Source organism: Nicotiana tomentosiformis, chromosome 11 (genome assembly GCF_000390325.3).
Source record: "Nicotiana tomentosiformis chromosome 11, ASM39032v3, whole genome shotgun sequence".
Taxonomy (NCBI): Eukaryota; Viridiplantae; Streptophyta; class Magnoliopsida; order Solanales; family Solanaceae; genus Nicotiana; species Nicotiana tomentosiformis.
Genome location: NC_090822.1, coordinates 119,133,169 through 119,160,074, shown reverse-complemented (window position 1 = coordinate 119,160,074; position 26,906 = coordinate 119,133,169). Strand labels below are relative to the sequence as shown.

Below are 26,906 nucleotides of genomic sequence, written 5' to 3'. Positions count from 1 at the left end.
GTAGGTAGGGTAAATATCAAAATATGGACATTTTTCATAATAAGATTTCAAATAGTGTATAAGAATGAGAAAATCCCTACATTATAACTAGTAAATAAAATAAGGGGCTATGGCTTCACATCTCCGAACTGGGCCAAAACCAGCCCAATTACTCCACAAGCCCGCCCCAAATTCCTCCCAAATACCCGGTCCAACAGCCATTCCTCCCAGGCCATCAAACGACGTGGTTTAACATCAAACCTACGTCGTTTCGTCCCCAACACAATCACTTTGCAATTTCAGGTTGTAAGTTTCGGCGAGTTCAAAACTTCGGAGTTCTCTGTTCTTATCAAAAATTGCTGAAAGCTAAAAAGTGATTATTGTTTCCGCTATTGTCGAGTGTGGCTCGTTTGGTCGCTGTTTCTGTTGCTGGATTTCACCTTCTATTTCAGACCTTTGTTGGTTGTCTTCAGTTTATTTTCGGCTGTTTAGGTATGTATACATTTACCCGAAATCCTCTTTTGAATATGAATGAATATTTGGATTGTTGACCCTATGAATATGTTCAATTTTCTGGATTCCTTGTGTTCAATCTCCAGATCTGTCAGCTTGTTTTTATCTGTTGATAATTTTTATTTAAAAAAAAAAATGGAATTAGTCATTAATTAGTTTGGCTTTACTGCTGCTGTTTTGTTCTAAACTCAGCATGTTAGTGGCTAAATATCATCATGTTTGGCATCTGCACTGTTAATTGAGCACTTAGTAAATTCACAAGAGTTTTGAATTGGGTTGTTTGTTACTGAAATGTTCACTCACTGAAGATAAAAGTATGAATGTTGAGATCAAGCATAAACTGATATGAATCATTTGTTTAAGACTTGTTGGCTGCAATTCGTATGAACACTCCTTAATGCCGGAGTTTAGAGAGAATGAAAATATTTGCTTGTTATCTTTATATATTAATTCGTTTCTCTCCAGATATGGTTTTAACAATGCTTTGGTTTATATTGTTTTCTTTAGTTAAAAATGCTTGTTTTGGTTGGTCCGTTGACTTGTTCTTGGGATAGTTTTCCTTAACTGTTTCATTATTCTTTTGGTATCTTTATTTTATTTGAAAGTACTTTAACGAATGTTTGAGATGGTGAGTTTGCCTATTTACGTTGATGGATTTCTTTTAACTCATGAGTTATATTAATATTAGTGATTGGAGTTTAGACTTTAGTAAAGAAAGAGCTTTAGGAAGTAACTGACTTAGATTCCTTAGGAGACCTATCCTTCACAAATGCTGTAGTATATTGGGATTTATCAAATCAGTCTTAATACATCAAATTCCACCCAAGCTTAAACTCCATAATTCTTGAACTTCGACATCAGCATCTCATCAATCATAATCCATACAGTTGAGCCTCGATTTAGTTTAGAACAATAATCACTTATGAACATCGTAGCTTGCTTTAGGCGCAATTAATAATAAAACATCGTGACTATGGGTACGGTTTCCGTGGCATAGTCATGATACATAATCCCAATTCGAGTGCGCGTTTCACGCGACTCGACTATAACTTCAAATAATAATAAAAATCAACATGTTGTAAATCGCGTGTGCGTTTTACGTGGCGTGATTTGCAATATATACAAAAACAACGAGTGCGCGACATCACGACTTGTTCAAATAAATCCCATAAATACTAAAAGCGGTTAATTATCTAATTAAAAGCGGTTAGGAAGTTAAAAATGCACAATAGGTTTTACATATGTATTAAATCAGATAATTAGGCCAATTATTAATAGTTGAGCGACCGTGCTACAACCACGGAACTCGGGAGTGCCTCACACCTTTTCCCGAGTTAACAAAATTCCTTACCCGGTCTTCTGTGTTCGCGGACCAAAAATAGAGTCAATTTCCTGGATTTGGGATTTAAAAAAAATCGTTGACTTGGGACACCATAATAATTATCCCAAGTGGCGACTCTGAATAAATAAATAATCTCATTTCGAATAATGTCACTTTAATTGAAAAAACTCCCTATCCCCTCGGGAAAAAGGAGGTGTGACAATATCCACGACACAATGCAATATTTTTGGGTCCCAAAAAATATTGCCAACAAAGTCTACTTTGTAAATAGGCTTATGCTTATGTGAGATGGATTCCACTAGCCAAAATATTGGCCATAATTACAATTCTCCACCTTGGCCTAATTTTGGTTGATATAGTCAAAATTCAATTTTACAATCTCATGGTTCAATGACAAATACCAAGAGAAGAGCATCTGCTTTCATTTCAAGAAGTTTCTCCGAATAGGTGCTTATTGTCAAAGCCTCAGAGATTGCACCTGTCACGACCCAAATCTCCCTCCGTAGGATGTCGTGATGGCACCTAATCTTAGGCTCTGTTTTAAAAGGCGTTTCTGGGGCGAGGCGTACCAAAAACGCCCCGGGGCGATGGTGTGGGGCGAAAGTCTCAAGAGGCGTACGCCTCACAATTTGGGGCGTACGCCCGGGCGTTCGGGGCGTATTTTTTTAGTAAGGAGTAAGCCCCAGAGACTTTCAAATTAAAACAAAATTTGTTGAATTAGTCCTTCATATAATACCCAAATTCTCAAAAGTCAGTTTGGTAATTACTCAAAAGGTTTAAAAAGGAACTCAAAAGTATTAAATTTAAAAGTAAAGACCTTTTTTTTTGATTTAAGCTCTAATTCATGGTTTTCCCAATTATTTATCTTGTCCGCTAGTCTGCTAATATCTCCCAAAAGTAACGAATATTTAATTTTTTTTACAAATAGAAAGAGAACTACATTTTTCTTCATAGCAGCAAATTCAAAGTTCAAATTGCAGGTTAATCCTCCTTTTTGTTCCTCCATATAGAAAACTTTATTCTTTTAGACTCAAATTACTTGTGCTTGTAAGTAACGTATAATAGATTGCTTTGATTAGTTTTTTGTGGGGATGGAGCACACATATATATAGTTTTCTTCAATTTTTATGCAATTTTACCTGTTTATAACTATTAACCGTCATTATATTATTTTATAAAATATTAAAAATTAAATACCAATGGAGCTTACGCCCGCTGAGGCATATATAAAACGCCCCGCCTTATGCCCACGCCTTTTAAAACACTGACTCTTAGGGACTAGGTAAGCCTAACGTTTACCGAAATAATAACAATACTAAATAACGACTGACAAATGCGAAGTATAAATCTCTATACAATACTTACAATCCCAAAACCCGGTAGTACAAGTCATAAGCTCTACTGAGTTACTAGAAAGCCTACAAATACAATTGTTTGAAGTAGAGGTAACACAGTGCAAGTACAATATCAGAAGGCGACTCCGAAGCCTGCGAATGCAGCAACAGGTTTACCTTGAGTCTCTACAGCAAGATCCGTACTGCTAGCGAGCGGTCGACCGACTCCACATTACATGGCTCTGCACAAAAATGTGCAGAAATATAGTATGAGTACACCACAGTCGGTACCCAGTAAGTATCAAGACTAACCTCGGTGGAGTAGTGACGTACAATCAAGACACTCACTAATCAAATAACAGGTGCAATATAGCATACAAAAAATTAATAGAAAACAAATAGCAGTGGTAGCAACAAAAATCAACTAGTGATGTAAACAACAAGGCAACAAGAACACCATAATTATTAGAGTAAGAAACACAAGTACAACCAATTAAACAAGTCCTTCAAATATAAATCTTTCACATTTAATTCTTTCGAACAAATACCCTCCAAGTATATTTCTTCAAATAAGTATCTTTCGAATATAAAACTCTTTCAAATAAATATCTCATATCATAATCATAAAATTCGGTTCTTAGCCCCTTTCATATCCGCACGATTAATTTATTTTCAATAAAGTAAGGTTACAATTTTAAACCAAGTAAGAATTCAACAAAGAAATGAGTTTATTTTAGAAATAGTTTGAGCGAAGAAAATGACATTTCAATTTAAATAAAACATCAGATAAACTACTGATTTGGATGTAAAACTTATCAAATTAAATATAATAGTAATTTTTTTTATTTAAATCAAATCAATCATCAAGAACAAGTACAAACCAGAAATACAAATCCTCAAAAGTCTCGTACGAAAAAGCCAAAGCCAACACAACACTACAAGCAATACAAAACACTTAATATTAAGTCAAATAATATATCACGGAGAACACATGAATTTACATATTACGAAAAAAAAAAAATAACCAAAGGCAAGTGCAATCATAGAGAAATATCAACAAAAAGGGCACTCCCGAGATACTGCCTCGTAGTCCTAAATCATAAATATCAACAACAACAATGCCTCTGGGCCATCATAATTCAATTCCCGACATAACCCACCTTGTCTCGCGCACATGCGCAATAATAAAGTAAATGTCCGCCTTATCTCGCCGCACGCGCATAATAATATTCCCATCTTGTCTCGCCACATGCGCAAACCCACATATATAGCCCGCCTTGTCACGCCGCATGTGCATATATCAATAGTAATAATAGCACGGCAGAAACCTCGTGCAAAACTCAACTTGAACAGCGCGTCCCCAGAAAAATACCCAAAGGTACCTCTCAACAATATCACGCGTCATTATCACAACATCTCATAAATTGCACCTCAAGTGCTCAATTATCACAATATATCACAAATTTCACATCAAGTACTCAAATATCACAACTTGCCACAGAAATCAACAATACATTAATTTCCACAATAAGGAGTCCATGGCTTGACCATAATGTGCACAAATCTTAACAAAAATGCCCGGGAGTGAACAACTCAACAAAATAATATTTCACAATTTAAAACTTTACCTTAATATGATTTACGGCCTTTATAACTCAATACTAATTTCCTCAACATGAACTGGAAAATAATTCATCAAGTAACAACGCCTTCTTTAATCCAAAATTTTGGCAATTAGATTAATGCCTCCTTTAAAAATTATTTAATAAATTATTTGCAAGTGAATAATCCATAATGAAATTATCTCCAAGAAATATCAACTCAACAAAAACACATGATTCACATAAAAATCAAGGTGGCAATCACACTAAATTATCATATAAAAACAAATTCAACAAACAAGGATTTACTATATTCCAACAATTTTCCAATTTAATACATAAGGGTGCCTACGAATTTCAACCAATGTAATTTGCACATATAAACCAAGTACGTACTCGTCACCTCGCGTACATGGTTTTCAATTACACAATTTGCACATAAGACTCAGTGCCTAAGGAGTATTTCCCCCACTCAACGTTAGGTAAGATACTTACCTCGAACCGTGAAATTATTTACTCCGTTGTGCCTTTGCCTCGCGAATTGGCCTCCGAAATCCTCGTATCTAGTCACAATTAATTCGATTCAGTCAATACAAATTATTGGAATTAATTCCATAAGAAAATACAATTTTCTAACAAAATCCGAAATTTAACCCAAAAATCTCCCGTGGGGCCCATGGCCCCGAATCCGACGAAACTCACAAAATCCGACAACCCATTCAATTACGAGTCCAACCATACTAGTTTCACTCAAATCCGACTCCGAATCGACATCGAAATCTCAAAAATTCGTTTTATCAAATTTCTACAATCTTCTCCAAATTTTCATCTCAGAACACTAATTAAATGATGAAAACAATGATATATTTGTGTATATTGACCAAATCCGAGTTAGAATCACTTACCCCGATATTTTTCCTTTGAAAATTTCTCAAAAATCGCCTCTCCCCGAGCTCCAATTTGTCAAAAATGGAAAATGGGACGAAGTCCCTTTTTATAACTTAAAGTTTCTGTCCAGGCGCTGCCCTCGATTTCCTGCCTCGATTTCCAGCCTGAATTCTTTTTGGCCACTCTTGTTATTCGAGTTTAACTTTGAGTGGATCGTGAGATGGTTGACATTCTCCCTAGTCTCTGTACATAAGAAGCACCTAGGAATGTATTAGTTTCCTTTGCCTCAGTTTTTCCTCTTTGGTTCCCATGCCTCCGTCCAAACAAAAAGTTGACCTCCCTAGCTCTTTTCATGTTTCCTGTCACCACTGAAAAACATCCACCCGAAGGAAAAATAACCTTAAGTTTGCATTTCTGTTTGCCACTTTCCTGAGATCCATCTGTGCATTTAGTTGCACTGTATGTTCACTTTTGTTGTCAGATTGTTTTTATTCTGCTTACAACTCTGACCTCCCATTTCAGTTTAGAACATATTTGTTTTGGGTTATGATTTCTTGTTGTTGACATTCTTTCCTATATCCCGTTTTATCTACTGTGAAGCGGAGCTGAAGAGTCTCCTTGTCGGATTACTATATTATTTCTAACTGAATCAATTAGATTTCCCTGTTTCTTTTTTCAGTGGCCTATCATATTTACTTTTGCATGTGCTTGGTCTTTCTTATTAGTAAATGTTTTTGGATATATATTTTAAAGATTTTGTTGTCTAGCGTTTGTTTAAGACTGTTTATACATACATATACAACCACATGAATCAATCCTGCAATCTGGTGACACTGGGTTTGAACAATCCTGCACTTATATTGATTGGTTAGTTACTCTCTTCGTAATGAAAACTTAACATAAGAAAAGAAGAGTAAGTGTTCCAGAAGTACGTCATGCTGAATCTGTATGATTTACTGCTGCATTTGTTTTAACATTATGTTGCCTTTTGCCTTTATTGAGATGCAAATTTTCTCATATTGCCTCAAGTTGTCAATTTATATGACTAATGAATTGATTTATTTTACTTGTGAAGAGTTGCTGTCGTCATGGGTGAATCATTCACTATACAGATCAGCAGCAATTTAGTCAAACAACTTGCTGATGATGGTGAAAAACTGAAGAAAAGAACAAGGAAGCCAAAAACAAAGATACAAAGAGAGAACAAAACAGCGCATGCTAATGTGCATCAGAAGCCAATCTCTAGTGATCCTGACGCAGTGAAGGGGCCTGCTGCTACAGGATGGCCTGTTCAGCCTCCTTTGTTCATGCCAGTCCCGCCTCAACCTCAACCTGCAATCGCAGAATTAGAAGCTATTCGATCTGTCCTCAAAGAGAGTGAGAAGGTTTTGGAGAAGTTGCAGAAACAGGAGGAAAATATGTTGCAAGAAGTGACACAGAAGGCGAAGGATCTACATGATAAGGAGTTCAAGCTTCCGAATCAAAAGCCTATCCCCTGCTTGGATGAGAGAGATGCTTGTGTGAAATGCTACAAGGAACACGAAAAGGATCCCCTAAATTGTGCTAATGTGGTTCAAAATTTTGCAGAATGTGCTCGCAGAGTTAAGAAGCAAGCCGGCTTGGTGGATAAGTAGATTTAACTCACAAATGATATTTTATAAGTTGGTTGCCAGTTCAGGGCCACTCCCAACTTCACTTGGTGGAAATAAGAAAAAGAACACTAAATTGTTTTAACCATGTAGACTTGAAGAAGCTTATGGTTGTTGCTTTTTGTCCTCTTTCATGGCTTCTAAATTGTGGATGCAATGATTTTGTGGCACTTGCCAAAATGAAATTTTCCAAAACAGGTATTGCTGGTGGTTTGACCGGAGAAAACCATAAATATGGTAAATGATGGACTTGTTACTTTCTTTCTTTATCCTAAAATCTTTGTTTTATTTTCTCTTAGGGTTCTGGTCTAGTGGCATGAGCGTTATCCGTGGTGTGCGTTAAGCACATGTTACGGGTTGACTAGTATTTTAGTGGAGAAGGGTAGAGGTGCGTGATTATTTACCGAATTTTGAACCTTGTGCTTCTAGCCCTGGCGAACTTTTCAGTTTTATTGAGTGTGAAAAAAAGGGATCTTTAGATAAGTAGCTGGTTGAAATCACTATTTACTTTTCTTGTCCAGTTTATATTTGATTACATATTATTTATTATACATGGTTATACATATATTATTCATGAATTACTCGGTTATTTTTAATTTAAGCGATTGGGTGTGCATCTACTTATTTTTATATATCAGCAAAAATATTTCATTGATAATTATAATTTAAAAGCTTTAACTTTAACATTTTGAAAGATTTTTATACAATATCTATTGTAAAATATCACTCACCATTTACTTTTAAGTGATTTAATAGTCTGAAAATATTATACAATATTTAAGAACAAATTTCAAAATTCTTATCTTAATACATATAAATATCTATGAATCGAGATTAATTAAATAAAGATGTTTAGAAGAAACTTTGTATTGTAAAATTTGACTATATTAATAAATTTTAATAGTTGAGACGAACACTTAATGTCTTTATTTACCTACACTAACTTCAAATCCTAGACCTAATTTATGTAGGATCTGCACCGAAAATGAGATTCTCTAAAAAAATATGTCCAAAGTAAAATAATATCATCCAACACAAAGAAATTATCTCCAAAATTGTTGCCCCAAGTAAAATATTTTTCTAAACAGAATGTTTTCCACTCCTGTTACATCATAGGAAAACGCACTTAGGTGAAGCATTGAGCTCATATTTTTCCTAGTTGGCATCTACTCTTTTACCACCAAGGGATATTGTAGGATGAATGGAATCGATTAATTCTAAACCAGAGGTCTCGAGTTTTAGTCATGAATATGGTTGTCCAACGGGACGGGACGGGACGGGACAAAATTAATGGGACAGAACAGGACAGGACGATATTTAGCCGGGACGGGACGACACGGGACGGGACAAACGGGACGAAACGGTAAGCCCATCCCGTCCTGCTAACAAACGGGACGAGACGGGACGGAACGGGACGGGACAGACGGTAGGCCCATCCCGTCCCGCTAACAAACGGGATGGGACGGGACGGGACGGGACGGGACGGGACGGATTCGCGGGCCTTAAGTGCCGTTTAAAAAAAAAATTATTTAAACATTGAGTTTGGCAACGTCTATTCTTTTGACAATGACTAAGTTTTTAAAATTTGCAACAACTAGTTTTTTCACTTATTTAATAAACTTAAAAATTAAACGAAAATTAGGAAACTAAGTAAAAAATTATAAAATATTAAAACAAAAGACTTGTAATGAAATATTCTAGTAATTATAAATTTATAATAGAGTTAAAATTTATTTATTATAATTTCAAGCCATTAAGTAACTAAGTAAGAGTGTAAGACAATTCATAAAAAAAATTAAACGCTTAGAGCCTTTTATTTTATTAATAGAACTTTCAAATCTCACATACAAATATAATTCTTTTGAAGAGCACCTAATCTACGCAGCCACCTTCTAGGAAGGGTTCTGTTTGAACTAGACCTCTTAGTAGCCAATTACAAATTATCATACTAATATTTGTAAGCTCCTATATAACTTCATTGTAACTTATCTATAATTTCTCTCGGACATTCTTCTGGAATTGGCAATGTTGATTGATGTTCCATGAGTTCCATGCCGTCATAGCTCCCAGTGCTAAGTATCTCATTGTATTCTTCTTCTTCTTCCCTAGTTTCACCACCTGTTGTTTCCATAGATTTATATTTATCAAACATTAATCTAACATAAGAATATATGTTAGCTTGGCAATTTTCGAGAGATGGTTGTTTATTTTTTTGAATTGTTAAATTCTCATAAATTTTACGAAAAAGTCCATTTGCACCTCTTAATTTTAAAGATGGGTTAAGTATAATAAAAATTAAATAAACTTGGGGAATAAGAAAAAATACTTTTAAAATTTTGCAATCATTTCATTAATGGCCGGCACATAAGTTGGATTAAATTTGTAATCATTTCATTAAGCTAGTTGCTGCAGTTGTGTTAGCACTTAGCAGAAGCATTATCTAAGGTGATAGTTAAAATTTTATCAATGAGTCCATAAAAATCAATAATTTATAGAACAATAGTTGCAATATATGCTCCAGTGTATTTTGAATCAACAAATTTATAACCAATAATACATTTTTGCATGTTCCAGTGATGATCAACCCAATGACATATAACAGTTAAATAATCACAACCATTAGGACTACGACCTATATCATATGTGATAGACACTATACAATCTAAGTGAAAAAATACACAACGAATATACGGAAGATATTCGGTTTGAAATTTAAAAACATAATTTCTAACTGTGGTCTTAGGAAAACCTTGAAAAGTAGGATTATAAGTTTCTTGTATATAATGCACAAAAAAAAAATAGGACGCGATACGGGACAAACGGGACAAAATAGCCATCCCGTGTCCCGTTTAACATGGGCCCATCCCGTTTAGAATTAAGTGGGACGGGACGGGATGGGACGGGACGGCCCGTCCCCTTGGACAGCCTTAGTCCTGAATGATTCCTGGTAGGAAGCGCTTTCCCATTTAATGGCCCTACACAGCGATAGTACAGGATATCGAATGTTATACCCAAAAAAATCATCTTTGAAGAGATTCTCAGCATCCAAGCATCAGTGACAGCTTAGATATCCTCCCTGGAAAACTAGACAGAAGTCCCAGATTTACATGTGGATTCTGTGAATCAAGTCTTCACTTTGAAAACTGCCCACCCGATTATTTTGCAGAACATCTCATTCTCAGTTGGCATAACCTGAATTATATTGTACAAGAATTTTAAGATATGTATAGAAATCATAAGATACAAATTGGAACGATACGTCAAATGATACAATCAGTATTTGCATATCGTAAGATACTGGCAACTGTGTTTCCAGCTTGATCAAACAAACACAAACATAAAGAAATTATGAACTCAATAAGTTTGTGAACATATAAACACCTAATTACTATGCCATCATGTTATAGTTAATTCTGTTCAGAAGGCGAAAAGAAGAAACAACAGCAGGAACTTTATAAGGATACAGATTGAAAAGGAATGCACATAACTCACAGATGAAGCAACAGGTTTCAGTTCATAGAATCAATGCAACTGAGGAAATCTATCACAAATTGACTATATAAGATACAGTCAATTATAATTTGAAATGAATTCCGAAGTTGGAATTTGAAAACTAGACACTGGAATTGCTTGGATATACAAGAGAAAATGCGTCATTGTTTCGGTGAGAGGTGGTCTGCCTCTACCTTAATCATTTTCTAAGTTTGTTTCCCCAAAAATGTTTTCCTGTGAAGAAGTTAGGATAGGATCCTTGTGGGGAAGAAAGCATCAAGACAGTAGAGAAACTCTTCCTTTCTCCTTGTAATTCTACTGAATCGAAGGATGTGGTTTTTATGGTTGTTTAGTTGGTATATTGTTCTTTACAATAATTTGAAAAAAAGAACCTTCCCACACTCATTTGAATGATAATCAGGATTTCAGTGTTAATCTAAATGAAATAAATCTAGGTAAAATGAAGCCAGCAGTAAGGTGAAGCACTGATATCAAGACATGCCAAATATCGGATAGCAACTTGATCATGAAGCTTTAAGATGGATATGAAATTAGGAAAATTCAACTGTAAGCTCACTAGTGATGGGTATATTAAGTTTTCATGATTTAGAGCTCTTTATGAGGAAAGGACTACACAAATGAAGGGAGTAGATTTTAACACATCAGTATTCGTTGCCGTCCATTTGACGGTTCAAGGTAAAATGAAGCCTGTAGTAGTTTAGACACATAAGAGGAAGAAAGGTAAAGCATACATATCAAGACACGCCAAATATTGGACCCAATTTGATCATGGGGCTTTAAGATGGAGATGAAATTATAAGTTCATTTTTTGTATTCTCCAAGAACATCCCAACCCACTTGTCTAGCAAGAATTGAGGAGAAAGGTCAGAGAGCAAGCAACATCTCAATTGACCAAGCAAGTAGCAATACCAGTACCCGTTCAATTATCTAAGTGGACCAGACATTCGGAAACAAAACATCCCATAAACCATAACTTTTGTACAGAAGTACCTTCAGTCCCAAGGATGCACCAGTTAAGTAACTTGGCAGGCTGGTAGGAGTGACATCCATGTGAGAAAATGATGTGCTTGAACTGGAGGGAGGCAAAAGGGCAGCCCGGTGCACTAAAGCTCCCGCTATGCGCGAGATCCGGTGTAGGGCCGGACCACAAGGGTCTATTGTACGCAGCCTTACCCTGCATTTCTGCAAGAGTCTGTTTCCACGGCTTGAACCCGTGACCTCCTGGTCACATGACAGCAACTTTACCAGGTACGCCCAGTGTTTTAAAAGGCGTGGGCGTAAGGCGAGGTGTTTTACATATGCCTCGGCGAGGCGTAAGCCCCATAGGTATTTAATTTTTAATATTTTATAAAATAATATAATTACAGTAAATATTTATAAACAGGTAAAATTGTATAAAAAATGAAGAAAACTATAAATATGTGAAATATATATATATATATATATATATATATATATATATATATATATATATATATTATAGATTGTTTTGACTACAAAAAATTAGTCAAAACAATCTATTATACGCTACTTAGAAGCTCAAGTAACTTGAGTCGAAAAGAATAAAGTTTTCTACATGGAGGAACAAAAATGATGACTAACCTTCAATTTGAACTTGCTGCTATGAAGAAGAATGGAGTTCTATTTGTATTTGTAAAAAAAAAAATTGAATATTCGTTGCTTTTGGGAGATATTAGCAAACTAGCAGACAAGATAAAGAATTGGGAAAGACCATGAATTGGGGCTTCAATCAATAAAAAAAAAGTCTTGACTTTTAAATTTAATACATTTCAATTCCTTTTTAAAACTTTTGATTAATTACCAAGCTGAATTTTGAAAATTTGGGTATTATATGAAGGACTTATTCAACAAATTTTGTTTTAATTTGAAAAAATCTCTGGGGTTTACGCCTTACTAAAAAAACTCGCCCCGAACGCCCGGGCGTACACCCCGAATTGCTGGGCGTACGCCTCTTGAGACTTTCGCCCCACACCATCACCCCGGGGCGTTTTTGGTGTGCCTCGCCCCGAAAACGCCTTTTAAAATACTGGTTACGCCAAGGCTCCCCTTCTGGAGGGAGGAGGGGAGGAAAATGATTGAGACTGGGGTTTCATCCATTGGTCACAATCCTGTGTTATTTGTGATAATGCAGTCTTAAGCCTATCTGGGGACCATGAGAGAAACAGGGCTTTATAAAGGACAAAAGGCAGGCAAAATATTTAATATCTTACAAGAAAATTGAATGGAGGAAAAGATTTTTAAAAAATGCAATAAAAGAATGAATATTTATTAATTCGTTTGAAACTATGGGAGGAAGTGAATGAATAAAATTACTTACACGACAGTGTCAGTCACAGCCTTTCCACTAGGATGAGTACTTTGCTGACCAAAGGTCTCAAAGACAAAGTGAAAGAAGATCCCAAACAATTGTCAAAACCCCTGTTGAGGAAATTATATTCAAAAAGAAGAAAAGAATACAAAAGAAAATCACCAGGCAGAACAAATATTTATTGGAGATCAATGTCATCTAAAGGCAATAAAAGTACCTTAAAAACTCAACATTAACAATCTCTAACTTCTGAATCAACCTCGCACATTTATCCAATAGCCTGTGTTGCATTTATGTTCAGCTTGACAGAATTCATCACCATCATCATCAGCATATCCAAGTATGACCAGTATTTACCTCAGGAGGCTAAGTGATGATCCTGTTTGTGCTTTTATTTGTTCATTGTTCCAATGTTAAGAGCGATTTCTTGAATGACCAGGTTTAGCAATCCGGCTAGGTAATTGGCTATCTTCGTCAATAAAATCAGCATGAAGATCTTCATTTTCATTTTCAGATAAAGAAGCATTCCCCTTGACATGATTTACGTCACTGTTTGTCAAAGAAGAATTTTTATCAAAAGAATCTTCATTGGAGTTTCCACTTTCTTGCGTTGCAGATCCATTAAGCAAACAAGAGTCCCAAGTATTCCTTCGAACTACCATTTAGTTTTGGCAGAAACAGGTTTCCACCCTTAAGCCAACTTGAAAATCCATTCCTCTTCGAGTCAGTTTGTATAGGATGTACAGATTTACGTGGCAGTCGAGTATTGGGAGAGGTTTCAGATGAAACTATCAAAGCTGCTCCATCACCAACCAGCCCAGCAAAGCTTACCACTTCTGTTGTCTCCGGTGGCAATATCAGCCAATTCTCCTTTTCCAGCACCATCTTGAGAGCCTGTATTAGAAAAGATATTTAATATCTTATCATGCAGAGGGTGCAAAAACACACACAGGATAACTCTAATGAAGGGTCTTTAATAATCAAATTACTAAATCTGCCTTAAGTGACTTCGTATAAAACATCCGTACATGAGTTAGGTTGCATAACCAATCAACATTTCTCCAAACACTACACGAGCACCCCAGATGATGAACATTTTCACGAATTTGAGGTTGAGTATAGAGATTGTCAAGCACAACTCTCCACTAATGTCATTATAAGACTTAACAAATCAAATACGAATGATGCTAGTTAAGATTGAGCTTTGACTGATGACTCTGTAGAAATGTGACTAACTCACAGGCAAGTAAAAGCTTGAACAATTTCTTTTTTATACAAATAACAAAAAATTACATGTACATTGAGGGTCTATACACTTGGCTTCCGAGTAAGAGAAGTACCGATCAAATTTATAGGGTAATTCTTCTATACACTTGCTACTTTATCAAATCTCAACCAAAAGCATTGCCTCTTCTCGTAAAACTGAAATCAATCACAAACATGAAAATATTTTACCCTTTATTACAACTCTCATCCCCCACACCTGGGACTGTCAAGCAAGCAGTTCTGCATAATACTGGTACAAAGGCATGCATAAGTAAGTCTAAATGGTTCCAGAAGATTCAAGTAAACGGCACCAAGAACATCTCTTACCCATTACTTCATAATGCTCCATGACATGGTGTGACAAGCGTTCAGAAATTCTGTCCAGCTGTGCTAATCTAAGAGCAGCCTACAGTTAAATACAAAGCAGAATTAATTTTTTTAGTAACGAAGCATTCATTTATACAGTTGATACATGTCTCATAAAAGCATACTGGTAAAAAGTTCTGGGGCTCTTTTATCCATGACAAAGCCAATTATAAAATGTGGTCCCTATGTTTGTTTCTACTATGAGTTGCTTTTCCGATGAAACGAGAATTGGTGACAAAATAGGAAAGAAGCTGAAAAAAGAAATGGATTCAATTCCATATAATAAAGGCAAAAATCAAGGAAAACAAGCTCCTTCACGTCATTGCAGATTGCCAAGTCGTACAACAAATAATATCAATTATTTTTTACAACAAATAAATGTTAAGAAAACTAGTACAAGATCAAAGATAGAGTGGAATATTCAACTAGTATACTCTACCACATGCACCAATAGCAAAATGTTAGTAGCATACTTCCAAGCTTACCCTCTTTGCATGCAGACAAATAACAAATTGCATAAGAAACAATCTTCAACATGCTTGGGGGCCCCAAACATAGAGAAGAAATACAAACGAGAATAGAACTCATTTCTAGTCCGCCTTCTCCAGTTTTCACAAAATATCATTTTTCACTCCGATTTTTTGTTGAGATGGGACTGTGAGAAGGAACGGGAGAAAATATGTTATTGATATTAAATGATAAATACAATACAAGAGACCCCTATTTATAGCTATACACTACAAGGAGATATTACTCCTCTTCCAATGTGGGACAAGACTACACTATACATATCGGTAAACTAACACTCCCCCTCAAGCCGGTGCATACACATCATATGTACCGAGCTTGTTACAAATGTAGCTAATACGAGAACCAGTAAGAGACTTAGTGAAATCTGCTAGTTGATCATTCGACTTTACAAACTTTGTAACAATATCTCCTGAAAGTATTTTTTCTCTGACAAAGTGACAGTCGATCTCAATGTGTTTAGTCCTCTCATGGAACACCGGATTTGACGCAATATGAAGAGCAGCTTGGTTATCACACACTAGTTCCATCTTGCTGATTTCTCCGAACTTTAACTCCTTGAGCAACTGCTTGACCCAAACTAACTCACACGTCGCCATAGCCATGACCCGATATTCGGCTTCGGCGCTAGATCGAGCAACTACATTCTGTTTCTTGCTCTTCCACGAGACCAAATTACCTCCTACTAGAACACAATATCCAGACGTAGAACGTCTATCAAAAGGTGATCCTGCCCAATCAGCATCTGTGTACCCAACAATCTGCTCGTGGCCTCGATCCTCGAATAGTAATCCTTTGCCTGGAGCTGACTTTATATACCGAAGAATGCGAACAACTGCATCCCAGTGACTATCACAGGGAGAATCCATAAACTGACTTACAACACTCACCGGAAAAGAGATGTCAGGTCTAGTCACTGTGAGGTAATTCAATTTTTCAACCAACCTCCTATATCTCGTAGGGTCTCTAAGAGGCTCCCCCTGTCCAGGGGGGAAGCTTAGCATTCGGATCCATAAGAGAGTCAATAGGTCTGCAACTCATCATTCCAGTCTCCTCAAGAATGTCTAAGGCATACTTCCGCTGTGAAATAACAATACCTGAACTAGACTGAGCGACCTCAATACCTAGAAAATACTTCAATCTGCCCAGATCCTTAGTCTGAAAGTGCTGAAAGAGATGCTGCTTTAGATTAGTAATACCATCCTGATCATTGCCAGTAATAACAATATCATCAATATAAACCACTAGATAAATACACAGATTAGGAGCAAAATGCCAATAAAACACAGAGTGATCAGCCTCACTACGAGTCATGCCGAACTCCTGAATAATTGTGCTAAACTTACCAAACCAAGCTCGAGGGGACTGTTTCAAACCATATAATTACCTGCGCAATCTGCACACACAACCATTAAACTCCCCCTGAGCAACAAAACCAGGTGGTTGCTCCATATAAACTTCTTCCTCAAGATCACCGTGGAGAAAAGCATACTTAATGTCTAACTGATAAAGAGGTCAATGACGTACGTACAACAACCATGGACAAAAAGAGACGAACAGATGCTACTTTAGCCACGGGAGAGAAAGTATCACTATAATCAAGCCCAAAAATCTAAGTATATCCTTTTGCAACAAGACGAGCCTTAAGCCGATCAACCTGGCCATCCGGGCCGACTTTGACTGCATAAACCCAACGACAACCAACAGTAGACTTACGTGCAGGAAGAGGAACAAGCTCCCAAGTGCCACTCGCGTGTAAAGCAGACATCTCGTCAATCATAGCATGTCGCCATCCTGGATGAGATAGTGCCTCACCGACTTAGGGATAGAAATAGTGGACAAAGAAGATATAAAAGCATAATGAGGTGACGACAGACGATGATAACTTAAATCGACATAGTGGGGATTAGGATTAAGTGTGGATCGTACACCTTTGCGGAGTGCAATTGGTTGACTAAGAGGAGACAAGTCCGCAGTAGGTGCAGAATCTGATGCGGGGCGTGAATCACCTGGGAATAATGCTGGATGTGGACGACGATGATAAGTCAAGAGTGGTGGAGCTGCAGAAGGTTGAACTGGATTATGTGGAGGAGCTGGAGCTATAGGTGGTGGAACTGGAGCTAAAGGTGGTGGAGCTACAACTGGAGCTATAGGTGGTGAAGCTGGAATGATTGAATCTCCAAAAGATGAAACTGATAGTACCTCAGAAATATCTAAGTGATGACCTGAACCTGTGAAGCATGATTGAGTTTCAAAGAAGGTAACATCAGCGAACTTAAGGTACCGCTGGAGGTCAGGAGAGTAGCATCGATACCCCTTTTGTGTTCTCGAGAAACCTAGAAATACGCGCTTAAGAGCACGAGGAGCTAACTTATCTGTTCCTGGAGTAAGGTTATGGACAAAACAAGTGCTTCCAAAGATACGGGGTAGAAGAGAGAACAAATGTAAGTGGGGAAACATGAAAGAGAATGGAACTTAGTTCTGGATAGCTGAAGATGGCATACGATTAATAAGATAGCAAGATGTAAGAAATGCATCCCCCAAAAACGCAACGGAGCATGAGATTGTATGAGTAGGGTACGAGCAGTTTCAACTGTTTTCCGGTGGGGTTGACTGGGGTTTGGTCGCCGGAGCCTGAGGAGTCTTGTGGTGATGTTGGTTTTTGCACAACACCAACAGAAAGTGATTTGCTTACGGACAACCTTCTAAGTCGCCGGAAAATTGCACGGCGAAGAGGTCTTTCTTCCCGGAAGTCGCTGGAATGATGCACATCGACGGGTTTCTCACTAATGCTCTGATACCATGTGAGAAGGCACGGGAGAAAATATGTTATTGATATTAAATGATAAATACAATACAAGAGGTTCCTATTTATAGCTATACACTACAAGGAGATATTACTCCTCTTCCAATGTGGGACAAGACTACACTATACATATCTGTAACACTAACAGGAACTACAATTTAAGTAAAATGTTAAAATACTTTACTAGTCAAAATACTCAAAAATAATACGAGTATAAAGCTTGCTTAAACCAATGCGCATGGACAGCACATTTATGTTGACTATCCAACTTACATCAAGTATATATACAGTAAAAGAGAGTAGCGTCAAGAGAGTGGACAGTTTAGAGCCATGTCCCTTTGACCATTATTCTTCTTTCTTTAATAAGAAAAAACAACTCGAATTGATATGAAAGGAATAAAAGATGAGTACATGTCGTCAATGATCAATCTAAGTCGAATAACAAAGTTTCCCAAATCTTGTGGAAGATTGTAAGAGAAACATTACGCAAGTGGTAAATTGCTTTACACACAAAGAATGGAGGAAGACTGTTGTACCCAAGCATCTTGTTGCGAAAGAGACCACTCGAGAAGAGATCTGAGCTTACACTCCTTATCTTAAAAAAAGGGAGAGTTCTGGGCTTACACTCTATCTAAAATCCAAATGCGCCATAGAATAGTCAATAAAACACCTTGCAAGAGAAGTTTACCATTCATTGTGCCACCATTTTGTCCGTTAAACATTAACTGACTGAATATGGAATCCCCACAAAATTGCCAAATAACCCAAATGATCTCTGCCACAATCCACTTGCAAAAGGAAATGTCTAAGCAACTCAATGGGACATTTTAACATCCAAATGACGACGATTATTCTTTTTTTTTACCAAGAAATTCGTTTTCCAGCTTCAAATTTCGGGGGATAATGCCCCCCTCTACCGTTCTCCACTTAAATACTAGACTTGGTCCCCAACCAGGATTCAAACTAGTGACATGCGACTACCACACATCCCGCGATGTATCCCCTTCGCTGTTGAACCAGAACTTTGAGGGGCATGAGGACGGTTATGCCTATATTTTGTGGATCTGTCACTGGAATGTATCATTACCCAAGGCATAATTGGCTGGATCACTAGATCTAAAACTAGTGTGTACTGCCATGAGCCTATTGAACCCAACATAGATCAAGCACCACCTTTTTATCAGCCAACAATTAAAGGTGACTGTTTCTTTGCCAACAAAGTAATCTGATGCAGATATTGGGTACATATTTGCAGCGGAAGTAATAACTTTCAGATTCTTCATAAACCATAAAGCGGATAACAATTCTTATATCTTAAAAAAAAATACTTTTTTGCTAATTGATATACAGTTAAACATAACAAACAACAATTAAACTTGTACAATGACAAGCATATGGCAAATCAAATAAAGAATTCTCCCTCAGCACCCAAAAGAAAGAATTGCAAGTACCTGTTCTTCCAAGTAAGCTAGTTCACCATCTTCAGAAGGAATATGCTCCAGAATATGTCCGACAGGATCAAATTCCTACACGTAGATATCCCAGGAACCATCACGAGAATTGGAGTGATATGGATTGCAAATGCTCAAGTACGGAGACAACTAAGGGGAAGAAAAGAAGATAAAAGTTGAAGCAACTAAGGGAATAAAAAATAGATCTCCAACAGATTGGCAATGGAGGAAGATAACGAGTAAATAACATGGCCAGGAATCAAGATGTATGTTGTACTCAAATATCCTTTCCATGTAGAAAGACAATAACCCATGCATATGCTGCAGCTTTCACATGAATGAAAGCTAGGTTCATTAACAGAACAATCTTGATGAAAAAACTAATAAAAGACATGAGTTGTTTGCTGACAGAAGTAATAGCCTAACAGGCAGGCCAACCCTTTCAGTCTACACCCACACCAAACTGTAATTAGTAGAAAGTCCACCCACAATTGGCATTTCTTGTCTACAATTCATAAACACTTGTTTCTCAACAAATGTTAAGTGTGCAGGCAATACTTTCAAAAGAGCGAAGTCTGGATTGAGCTGATGGAAGAATTTTGACTAAGAACACAAAGAAAAATCAAAAACATGCATCATGAGAAGAAAATTAGAGGTAACTATCCAATAACAATCAAACTACAAGCAACAACAACATGACAACTTATAGAGACTGACAGCGTTAACCTTGTTCAAAGTTCATGGAAAGAGCTTTGTTACATAAATCCTGGGAAAGAAGAAGTCTGGGAATTACAGATCATATGCCTGGTAACTACTCCAATAATACTCGTGCAAAGATTGATGCAGATCTTGCCAATATATAAGAAATGAGGTATACAACGACTTTCATAGGCTCATTAACAAAGGCCAAATATTATCACATCAATGAAATCTGTATTAGGATCATCACCCGTACTATACCAATGATCCACTAGAGAACGTACAGGACAGAAAGACACGCAACTATAATATTTATTAAAATGCAGAAGGTGAAACCTCTTAATAGAATTCTTCCTCCAGCTCCTCGACAACTTGACCAGGAGGTTTGCTCCCATATATAGAGCTCAATACCTCTGGGGAGTCCAGCTAGAACACGTGCAGTGCAGCAGCGGCTGCAGCTCGTTCAGGAACCTGCAGGAAAACTTGTAAAAATAGAACTGAAGGCCGTTTTTTGCTTAGTCGTCAAAAAAAGAATAGAAATGAAGACAGTTAAGGAAAATGTCGACAACCTTCACGCAATTTATAATCCTCCCTCAGAAACAGAGACTGAATGATCGCATTTTTATTTCCATTCATGTTTACTAGAGGTGCACATAGGGAGCACGCATGTGACACATTAATTGTTCTTTAAGTGTTTACACCCCAAAAACTGACAGAAATAAGAAAACTTCAGTCATAAGAGCGTACGCATAAGAGAAGTGGATGCCTTCAAGAAAAATACATAACCATGCCCTCCAATTTCTCCAAGCATCACTCTAAGGTATACCAACCTTTTTAATGTAACTTTTGCCTATTCCAGTGAAGGTGGAGAAGAGAATAAACAGTCTTAGAAATAATTTCTTATAGGATGGCAATGCTGAAATTAGAAAATTGCATTTGCTTAGGTAGCAAAAAATCAAAATATGAAAAAAAGGAGGTTGACTTGGGGTGAGGATACTAGAATATAACAGAGGCTTGCTATGTTAATGGTTGTGGAGGCTTAACGATGGGAAAGCTGCTTTATGGAAACTGTTATTACTTATTATCACTAAGTATTTGAAAGAGGGTTTTGGGGATGCTAAACCGGTGGATTCCCCTTGTGGAGTTGCTGTCTGGAAGCAGATTGTTAATCTGTGGGGAGAATTCAAGAATTCTGTTAAACTGGACTATTTCCCTTTTCATACTTTTAGCATCAAGCTTCATCTGCAACTTCCTGATCTCCATTGAGATAGGAAGAACGGCTAACACAAGGACAGAAGGTAGTCACATACTCCATTAATATATCTAGTCAGCTATAGCAGATCCTTCGCTTACATTTTAATATTTCATACTAGATGATGCACTTTGCTGCTTTTATAATCAATTCTTTTTAGCTTGTATATTTCAATGCTATAAATATTACTGGTATTTTGGAAACTAGAAACAAACTTATTATATGATGAATAGGTGGTTAAAAAAGCTTTGTTCAAATTCACTACCTCTGGTTGGCTGAGAATACGATTTTTTTTTTGATTTGCACCGGGTGTCCAAGTCTCTTTGAGCCCCGACTAATCCCGGGGTGCACAGGCCCTCGGCAAGGAGTTTCCCGCAAGTGCACCACGGTTAATTCAGGTTTTACCCAGTCCGATGGCCCTCAGAAATTGTTTGCACCCAGTGGGTTTCGAACTTGAGACCTTGAAAGGGAGCAAACCCCAAGGCTCAAGTCAATTGCCACCAGGCCAACCCTTGAGGGTTTTGGCTGAGAATACGATTATGTGAGCTTCTTTACCAATCACACATAGCAGCATGAAAAATTCTCCTTTGACGCCTTGTAAGACATTATATGTCAATCTTGTGATTTTTCACCAGTAATCTGCACAGGAACAGGACCCATCTTGAAAGCTGTGGAACCGATTGACATCTCTTACAACTATCATTCTCATTGTGACCTTTGAGATAAGCTTCAAAGCAGAATGGCAATCATCACATATTCTGAGATTCTTAATAACATGAATTGGCGCTTGGGATGGTGTTTTCATGAGAGCATATGCTACAGCCAGCTTTTCGCTGTGGTAACTAAGATAACCTTCTTGCTGTTCTTGCTCGACATCATGCAAGACAGAAGCTGTGTCTGGAACATAACCCAACGGTTTTATATCAGCCAGCAATTTTCTCACCTTCTCATGGATTTGAGCCGTCTCTGGGTGTTGAGTGTCATCAGAAACAAACACATGAGTTTCATTTCTTATTTCAGTCCAGCTCAATCCAGGTTCTTTCTTTATGTTCCTTTCTCTTAATAGCTTCCGTATCTTTGCTACTCCATCCCACCTTTTCACCTTGGCATGCATATTGGACAACAGGATATAAGTTCCCACATCGTTGGGGTTCAATTGCAACAAATGGTCTGCGACTCTCTTTCCTAGACCATAATTGCAATGTACGTTACAAGCATTAAGCAAAGTACGCCAGGCAACGACATCCCATGTGACTGGCGTCGACCTCATGAAATTCTCAGCCTCATCAAGTTTTCCAGCTTTACCTAGGAGCCCAACAACACAGGTATAGTGCTCTAACCCAGGTTCAAGGCCGATGTCCCTCATTAGATGCTGCAAGTAGTAAAATCCTTCTTCTATTCTACCCAAATGTCCACAAGCCAAAAGAACCCCGACAAAGGTTACATAGTTTGGTTGCTCTTCGGCAGCTAACATGTGCTGAAACACATCCAATGCTTCCTCACCAAGCCCATGATGAGAGAAACCTGATATTATCATATTCCAAGTAACAGTATCTCGACAAATCATGCTTGAAAACAAGGCCCTAGTGGCTTCGATATGGCCACTCCTAAAATACATATTGATCAAAGCATTCCCAACTACAACAAAAGCTCCATGTCCTGTCTGCTCAACACGTGCATGTAATGTTTTCCCGCAACCAAGTGCTGATAGACCCGCACAGGAATTCAACAACACTGCGAATGTGTATTCATTTGGAATAACATCCTGAAGTTCCATTCGTAAGAATAGTTTCAGGGCTTCCTCAAAGCATTCATTTTGGAAATTTGCAGCCAAGATTGCCGTCCAAGACACCACATTATGGTTCGCATAAGAATCAAAAATATATCTTGCACCTGAAATTTCACCACACTTTCCGTACATGTCCATGATTGCGCTGCTTAGAAACACATCAAGCTGAAGACCAGACTTCAGCATTCTGCAGTGAACTTGCTTACCCAACTTCAAATCCTTGAAGCGAGCACACAGACCAAATATGTTCACGTAACTGACACTATCCCCCGCCGAGCCGTGAGCCAACATCCTTGAGAAAACATCCAACGCTTCACTTGTATACCCATGATCCAAGAACCCCTTCAGTACAGAATTATAAGTAATGATGTCTAATCCAGGAACAGACTTCAAGATTTCCAAAACCCCTTCCATATCTGAAGACACTGTATACAAGGATAGAAGAGCATTCTTCACATACTGATGAAAGACCAATCCTGCTTTCAACACTAACGTATGACACTGCCGCCCTTCGTGTAGCAAACCACCGCTAGAACAAGAAGAAAGTACGGTAGACAAGACATACTCATTTGGGAATATTTTATCCACTGAAATCATGTCTTTGAACAATTTGGTTACTTCCCAAGCATACCCATTGTGCAAATACCCTGCCATTAAAATGCTCCAAGAAACTACATTTCGTTGACTCGATCTGTCAAACACCCGCCGAGCAACAGCAAGTTGTCCACACCTCGAGTAGAGATTAATGAGACAATTATTCTGAATTATGTGGTCTTCTGAGGCATGACTAGAAACAACAAGAAGTGCATGAACAGCTTTTCCCAACTTGAAGTTCCCATCATCAACTAACTTTTTCAACAACTTTACAGCATACTCCACGGAAAAGAGACGTTGAGAGTTCACTTGGGATAGAGAAAACGCACTCACATGCAGAAGAACGCGTGTGGACATTGCTTGTCAGAAGCATAGTCAAGTCTCACTATAGTCCTGTTTGTAGAGTAATACAGCTCCAGACACTTGAAGTGTATGTTGACGGAACAAAAAGAATGCTAAATCTGAAAATATAAGACAAGACATGTTTAGAATATATACTGTCAAAAATTATATAGAAAAACATGTGCAAGAGCCATGTATCAAGTTACTTCAGCATGCATTTGAAACAAAGAAGCTTCTCTTATTTACATCAGTTACAATATTGCTATACTAGTATCTTCTTCCCAGCCCCCCAAACTACTGGACACATGTCAGTCATAGCTTTCCATTTAATTAGCGACCAACATTGTGTGCTCCATGTGATGTAAGGTTATAAAGATTTTATTTGAACATATGATAAAAAAAAGGGCAGCCTGGTGCGGGTCCGGGAAGGGCCGGACCACAAGGGTCTATTGTACGCAGCCTTACCCTGCATTTCTGCAAGATGATGAATATCATAAATGACTGCACAGTGACAACATGTTCCTGCTACTGTAAAGTGATCTCTGTTCATTTGTGCAATTTCGGAGAACAGAAATTTTTCTTTTTTTCTAGCAAGTCTGCTTCTTCTATACACCTTTCCTCCTGCATTATCGCGGAGGAGGAAAAACCTGGTAAATTGAGTTGTTAGCAGGATAAGCCTGTCACTTTGGCTTGGCAGTATGATGTATGGAAAGATGCTTCTTTCTCAAGCACTAGAAGACAGCCCTTTCTCATGTCTACTTCTTAGATACACATTCCCCTGCTATATTGTCAAATTATCTGTCTCAAAGGGAAGTAAGAGCTTTATTCACAAGTTGCTAAACCATTGTATGACCTCCTAGGCACCCTATTACAGTTGAGACGAACAATTAATATCTTTATTTACCTTCACTAAACTTCAAAGTAGAGGTCTCGAGTTTTAGTCCTGAAAATGGAGAAACTTCGTGTAAGGAGCGCTTCCCATTTAATGGCCCTACGCAGCGGTAGTACCGGATATCAAATGGTTATACCCAAAAAATCATCTTTGAAGTGATTCTCAGCGTCCAAGCATCCGTAACAGCTTAGATATCCAAGATGTAAGCTAGACAGAAGTCCAAGATGTACATGTGGATTCTGTGAATCAAGTCTCCACGTTGAAAACTGCCCGCCCAAAATTTTGCAGAACATCTCATTCTCAGTTGGCACAGCCTGAATTATATCGTACATGAATTTTAAGATATGTCTAGAAATCATAAAATACAAATTGGAATGATACAATCACTAATACATTACAGTATCTGCATATTGCAAGATACTGGCAACTGTGTGTCCAGCTTGATCAAACACAAATTAAACATAAACAAATAATGAGCTGAATAAGTTTTGTGTGCATATGAACACCTAAGGAATCTAAGTCAGTTACTTCCTAAAGCTCTTTCTTTACTAAAGTCTAAACTCCAATCACTAATATTAATATAACTCATGAGTTAAAAGAAATCCATCAACGTAAATACGCAAACTCACCATCTCAAACATTCGTTAAAATACTTTCAAATAAAATAGAGATACCAAAAGAATAATGAAACAGTTAAGGAAAACTATCCCAAGAACAAGTCAACGGACCAACCAAAACAAGCATTTTTAACTAAAGAAAACAATATAAACCAAAGCATTGTTAAAACCATATCTGGAGAGAAACGAATTAATATATAAAGATAACAAGCAAATATTTTCATTCTCTCTAAATTCCGGTATTAAGGAGTGTTCATACGAATTGCAGCCAACAAGTCTTAAACAAATGATTCATATCAGTTTATGCTTGATCTCAACATTCATACTTTTATCTTCAGTGAGTGAACATTTCAGTAACAAACAACCCAATTCAAAACTCTTGTGAATTTACTAAGTGCTCAATTAACAGTGCAGATGCCAAACATGATGATATTTAGCCACTAACATGCTGAGTTTAGAACAAAACAGCAGCAGTAAAGCCAAACTAATTAATGACTAATTCCATTTTTTTTTAAAAGAAAAAAAAGAATTATCAACAGATAAAAACAAGCTGACAGGTCTGGAGATTGAACACAAGGAATACAGAAAATTGAACATATTCATAGGGTCAACAATCCAAATATTCATTCATATTCAAAAGAGGATTTCGGGTAAATGTATACATACCTAAACAGCCGAAAATAAACTGAAGACAACCAACAAAGGTCTGAAATAGAAGGTGAAATCCAGCAACAGAAACAGCGACCAAACAAGCCACACTCGATAATAGCGGAAACAATAATCACTTCTGGGTGTAAAGTGGTGAAGATGGGCGGCGGACAGTGGAGTTGTTGGCTCTCTTTGTATGTGTGTAGGTCTGAGAGAGTGGAGGAGGAGGAGATCCGTCTGTTGAGAATGAAAAGGGGGGGATTGTTTGGGGACGAAACGACGTAGTTTTGATATTAAACTACGTCATTTGGTGGCCTGGGAGGAATGGTTGTTGGACCGGGTATTTGGGAGGAATTTGGGGCGGGCTTGTGGAGTAATTGGGCTGGTTTTGGCCCATTTCAGAGATGTGAAGCCATAGCCCCTTATTTTCTTTACTAGTTTTAGTGTACGTGTGTTGCAAGTGTGCTTCACCTTAAACAGTATAAATGTATACAAGTAGAAGAAATTG

At 37.5% G+C, this 26,906-nt stretch overlaps 2 protein-coding genes across 9 annotated transcripts; one reads left to right on the top strand and one right to left on the bottom strand.

Moving 5' to 3' along the window:
• Positions 1-280: 280 nt before the first annotated feature.
• Positions 281-7,501, top strand: LOC104087079 (uncharacterized). Its single transcript, XM_070188202.1, has 2 exons — positions 281-471; positions 6,733-7,501. Exon 2 carries the CDS (start codon positions 6,746-6,748, stop codon positions 7,289-7,291), a length of 546 nt encoding a protein of 181 aa, XP_070044303.1. The 5' UTR covers positions 281-471; positions 6,733-6,745; the 3' UTR covers positions 7,292-7,501.
• Positions 7,502-9,284: 1,783 nt separating this feature from the next.
• LOC104087080 (pentatricopeptide repeat-containing protein At5g39680-like) lies at positions 9,285-26,660 on the bottom strand. 8 transcript variants are annotated; one of them, XM_070187920.1, is made up of 10 exons: positions 26,417-26,660; positions 25,146-25,447; positions 21,782-24,360; positions 20,601-20,735; positions 19,566-19,640; positions 14,742-14,820; positions 13,366-14,042; positions 13,158-13,258; positions 10,318-10,498; positions 9,285-9,424 (listed from the first exon to the last, which is right to left on the bottom strand). In XM_070187920.1, the coding sequence occupies exon 3, from the start codon at positions 24,254-24,256 to the stop codon at positions 22,145-22,147; it is 2,112 nt and encodes a 703-aa protein (XP_070044021.1). In that variant the 5' UTR covers positions 24,257-24,360; positions 25,146-25,447; positions 26,417-26,660; the 3' UTR covers positions 9,285-9,424; positions 10,318-10,498; positions 13,158-13,258; positions 13,366-14,042; positions 14,742-14,820; positions 19,566-19,640; positions 20,601-20,735; positions 21,782-22,144. The 8 variants fall into 8 exon arrangements, with proteins under 8 accessions (XP_070044021.1, XP_070044020.1, XP_018623194.2 ...); XM_070187919.1 differs by lacking the exon at positions 9,285-9,424 and adding an exon at positions 20,834-21,114 and having other exon boundaries at positions 9,830-10,498; XM_018767678.3 differs by lacking the exon at positions 9,285-9,424 and adding an exon at positions 14,604-14,664 and having other exon boundaries at positions 9,830-10,498.
• Positions 26,661-26,906: the final 246 nt, after the last annotated feature.

Coding starts and splice junctions, on each gene's coding strand:
- LOC104087079 (XM_070188202.1), top strand. CDS start 6,746: ATGGGTGAATCATTCACTATACAGATCAGCAGCAATTTAGTCAAACAA.
- LOC104087080 (XM_070187920.1), bottom strand. CDS start 24,256: ATGTCCACACGCGTTCTTCTGCATGTGAGTGCGTTTTCTCTATCCCAA.